Below are 1,305 nucleotides of genomic sequence, written 5' to 3'. Positions count from 1 at the left end.
CATTCAAAAATTGATCAAATTAGATGGAAGACATATTTCAGAACCAATAACAAACCAAGCTCAGGTTTTGATGGCTTCTCCATTATTACAACTAAAATCTAAAGTGGTAGAGAGCTTACAGCATTTATAAAGATTTCCTGCCTATCTTTTTCCATGATAAGTTTACTTAATTTCTGAAAGCTAACAAGCTCATTTCTCAGTGTTTATATATTTGTTGTTGAACTTGATCTTAATTTGAAGCTTCTTATATTATTGCGGATAATTTCTTAGACAGTTTTCAAAGCCTGTCTGAAACTTAATGATTATTCACCCAACCTGAATGTCTCTCTCAACATGGGATGGTCCCCTTAACAACCCTTAATATCATGTCTTTTTTGGAACAACTAAATTGTACTTTAAATTGATCACTTTTCTTGGAATATAAAAAGTAAAAGAAGAATATACAAACTTTCAGCACAAAAAAAATATAGAATTAATATTTTAGAGTGCATCAACTCTTTGCTTTAGCTGTGTAATAATTCTGATGCATTGAGTTACCTCTGACACAGACAATGCTTCTCTATGGCCTAAAAGTAAATCTGATGATTTCTACGACCATGTCTGATGCGTTCATTACCATGTTGTGGTGAAAAATTGTCTCTTTCTATATCCATGTCTTCTTTCTTCCAATACTTGCTCTGCTCCCTCAAGAAGTCATCCAACTCTTCTGACAGTCTCCTTTCTTGCAACCTCCGAAGCCTGTTTTCTGTCTCTTTGGTTTCTTGCTCAAGAACCTTCAACCTCCTCTCCACTTTCTGTTCTCGGAGACGCAACAAGTGTATGCGTAAATCTTCCTCACGTTGCTCTTCTTCCTTCCTTCGAGCCTCTGACATATACCGGTCGGGTTCTCCATGACTGCGAAAGGGAGAATGATCCTCCATTCTTGGAGAGTAAGCACCCTGGAAATTTTCATGAGCATCTGCCATATGCCCAGAAAACCTACGGAACCTTGACGTGGGTGCTGGCTCCTGGGAAGCATCTCGTGAATGTGAACCTGTTGAGTTTTTTTTTCTTTCAGATTATGTTCCAGCAATCTTCAATTCATTCAAATGGGAAAAGATACATGCATCCCTCTAAATGAATAAGTTGGTATGTATGTCTGCATGTGTACAACTAAAAGGTAATAAAAATTTTCTTGAAATTGTAAAAATTCTTTGAAAATAGGCGATGATTCTACTATGTACCTAACTGACCCAAATACACATAACTTGTGTTCTTTTTTCAATACCTAATGACTTTATATAAAGTGGATAGTAAGGAGGACAA

The 1,305-nt window shown here is 36.2% G+C and overlaps 1 protein-coding gene across 1 annotated transcript in view; it reads right to left on the bottom strand.

Annotated features, from left to right (window-relative positions):
- Positions 1-6: 6 nt before the first annotated feature.
- The window catches only part of LOC119592242, a 3,511-nt gene continuing 2,212 nt past the window's right edge, over positions 7-1,305 (bottom strand). Inside the window, exon 2 of the mRNA XM_037941077.1 lies at positions 7-1,033. Within this exon, the coding sequence (XP_037797005.1) occupies positions 567-1,033 (467 nt within the window). The 3' untranslated portion in view covers positions 7-566. The remainder of the gene's footprint in view (positions 1,034-1,305) is intronic.

Source organism: Penaeus monodon, chromosome 29 (assembly GCF_015228065.2).
Source record: "Penaeus monodon isolate SGIC_2016 chromosome 29, NSTDA_Pmon_1, whole genome shotgun sequence".
NCBI lineage: Eukaryota > Metazoa > Arthropoda > Malacostraca > Decapoda > Penaeidae > Penaeus > Penaeus monodon.
The sequence above is the reverse complement of the archived record's forward strand: the minus strand, read 5'-3'. Positions and strand labels throughout refer to the sequence as shown.